The sequence below is a fragment of the Sinocyclocheilus grahami genome, unplaced genomic scaffold (assembly GCF_001515645.1).
Source record: "Sinocyclocheilus grahami isolate Dianchi unplaced genomic scaffold, SAMN03320097.WGS_v1.1 scaffold992.1, whole genome shotgun sequence".
Lineage (NCBI taxonomy): Eukaryota > Metazoa > Chordata > Actinopteri > Cypriniformes > Cyprinidae > Sinocyclocheilus > Sinocyclocheilus grahami.
Genome location: NW_015506171.1, coordinates 49010 through 51766, shown reverse-complemented (window position 1 = coordinate 51766; position 2757 = coordinate 49010). Strand labels below are relative to the sequence as shown.

Genomic DNA, 2757 nt, shown 5'->3' with positions numbered 1-2757 from the left:
TATTATACTTGAATTAAATAATGTCATGAATATTTTAATAGTAATAATTTAGATTAAAATGCCAGTGTTAAGCGTTTCTGTAACACATTCTACCTGAGAATTAATGGCTGTTGTGTAACATTTTCTGCTCATTAATCTAAGAAAGCAACATCTAGAACACGTTATACACTGTTTACCAGTCAGGACTTCACTTTTACCGTGTTCAGTGCATGTTAGTGTGAGCATCTGTCATTTGAGCCTTGTTTGTTGTTGTAATGTGCCAGCTTAACCAGTCTCCACTCCTGTGTAATCAGACATGCCCAGACACAATATGGAAACGCAGAAGAGTCAATGGGACCCGGTCCGGAGATCGCCGTGGATCGTGAGAGTGGAGCAGAGCCCCGCCTCCTCGGGGGCGGAGTCAGACACCGAGGGCAGCAGCACAGAGAGCGAACAGGTAAATACACGCTTTCCTCTCATAACCAGTGCTGTGGATCAGCTGCACTCATCTCTCCTTCTGTGCTTAACCAGCATCGAGTCAAACAGGGAGGCGGAGTCTCGCTGACATCACCGTCAATGCTGCAGCAGCGAATCACGGAGCTCGACCAGCAGAGGGAGGAGCTAAAGATTGAGGTGAGTTTCCTTAAGGAAAAATATGACGCTGCCGACATCATTAAACACTAACTGTGACTATATTAACATGCAATATTGTTGACGAAAACAGACGAGACTAAAATGTAGTTTATTAGCAAAAAATTATCTATATCCACAATTTCTTTAGATTTTCTTTAATAAAAAAGAAGAGAAAAACTCTAGACCGCTGCGATTATTTATGCTTGGGTTGCCAGATGTGGCAGATTTAAACCCCTAATCAGAGTTTCTCTCTTAAAACAACACGTTTTTTTGCCCAAAAAATTATCTACACTACCAGTCAAACGTTTTTGAACAGTAGGATTTTTAATGTTGAAAGAATTCTCTGCTCACCAAGCCTGCATTTATTTGATCCAAAATACAGCAAAAACAGTAATACTGTGAAATATTTTTACTATTTAAAATAACTATTTTTTTATTTGAAAATCTGTTAAACTGTAATTTATTTCTGTGATGCGCAGAAATTTGTATGCAAAGCTTTTGTAACATTTTACACTATACTATACTTGGAGTCAGTATAATTGTTTTTTTTTTTGGGGGGAGGACAAATTATAGAAATTAATACTTTTATTCATCAAGGATGCTTTAAATTGATCAAAAGTGACAGTAAAGACATTTATAATGTTACAAAGGATTTCTGTTTAAGATAAATGCTGTTCTTCTTAACTTTCTATTTATCAAACAAACCTGAAAAAATCAGAATATTGGAATAATTTCTGAAGTATCATGTGATTGCAGTAATGATGCTAAAAATTTACAGCTGAAATCACAGGAATAAATTATATTTTAAAATATATTCAAATAGAAAGTAGTCAAGGATGCTTTAAATTGATCAAAAGTGACAGTAAAGACATTTATAATGTTACAAAGGATTTCTGTTTAAGATAAATGCTGTTCTTCTTAACTTTCTATTCATCAAACAAACCTGAAAAAATCAGAATATTGGAATGATTTCTGAAGTATCATGTGATTGCAGTAATGATGCTAAAAATTCAGCTTTGAAATCACAGGAATAAATTATATTTTAAAATATATTCAAATAGAAAGTAGTTATTTTAAATAGTAAAAATATTTTTAAATTGTACTGCTTTTGCTGTGCTTTGGATCAAATAAATGCAGGCTTGGTGAGCAGAAGAGACTTCTTTAAAAAACATTACAACAAGGAGAAAAATCCTAGACATCTGTCAGTGTTCATGCTTGGGTTGCCAGATGTGTTTAAATCCTCCAAACAGAGTTTCTCTCTTAAAAGGACACATCTTTGCCCTGTGTTTAATTTATCTTCACAATCTGGCAGCCATTAGCACTCACGTTGCAGAAAAAACACTGATGATCTGAAAACATCGGCATGTTTTTTCTTTTGTTAAATGAAAAGGTAATTGAGCTGTGTGTGTTTACTGGTGTGCAACTGTATAAACAACATGCATTTTGTATTATCCCTCTTGTTTTGGTAAAATAATTAACATTTTGCCGATTCTGCAAGGTGTATGTAAGCTTTATGCAACTGTATGATGGAATGTAAAGAAGTGTTTTTTGGTGCAGCTGCAGCTGGAGGTGGCGCTGCTGCGAGGGGAGCTGCAGGCTGAACAGGAGCGTCTGCGCAGACACACAGAGCAGCTGCAGGAGAAGCACAGGCAGCGCAAGAGCCAGCGCTTGGCCAGCAGACAGAAGGTCTGCCTCTGATCTGTTCACCCTTATGATGCATGATTACTGTAGGGATGCACAATATTATCGAACCGATATCAGAATTGGCTGATAATGGCTTTCAAGGCTCAATATGTAATTTATTGCCGCTAGCGGGCGCGTATTCAAAACAAACAAAGAGACAAAGGCGTAGTTTGATGATGCAGTGACTCACTAGTTAAAATTACTTATTTCTCTGGATTTAAACATTCTTCGAAACATTTGGGATAATGTAAGTTATGGCAGCCTCCCCCGGGTCCTAATGCTCGTTCTGTAACGAGTTTTAATTCCGTAGGGGGCGCTGTTGGCCTACTTTTAATAAAATGAAAGTTAAATACACAAATAACATTTAGACTGTGTTTCTGATTAAATAAAGCGGTAATTGATGTTATAAAATCATGAGTATGTTTTGATTTAAAGGTCAGAAGCTATAGCTTACATGAATAA

At 36.4% G+C, this 2757-nt stretch overlaps 1 protein-coding gene across 3 annotated transcripts in view; it reads left to right on the top strand.

The window, feature by feature from the left end:
- Positions 1-67: 67 nt before the first annotated feature.
- The window catches only part of LOC107565285 (pleckstrin homology-like domain family B member 3), a 21957-nt gene continuing 19267 nt past the window's right edge, over positions 68-2757 (top strand). Inside the window, exons 1-3 of one of the 3 annotated variants that reach the window (XM_016250506.1) lie at positions 68-436; positions 511-612; positions 2170-2298. In XM_016250506.1, coding sequence (XP_016105992.1) covers positions 296-436; positions 511-612; positions 2170-2298 — 372 coding nt within the window. In that variant the 5' untranslated portion in view covers positions 68-295. The remainder of the gene's footprint in view (positions 437-510; positions 613-2169; positions 2299-2757) is intronic. The other 2 variants (XM_016250505.1, XM_016250507.1) reach the window with 2 other exon arrangements.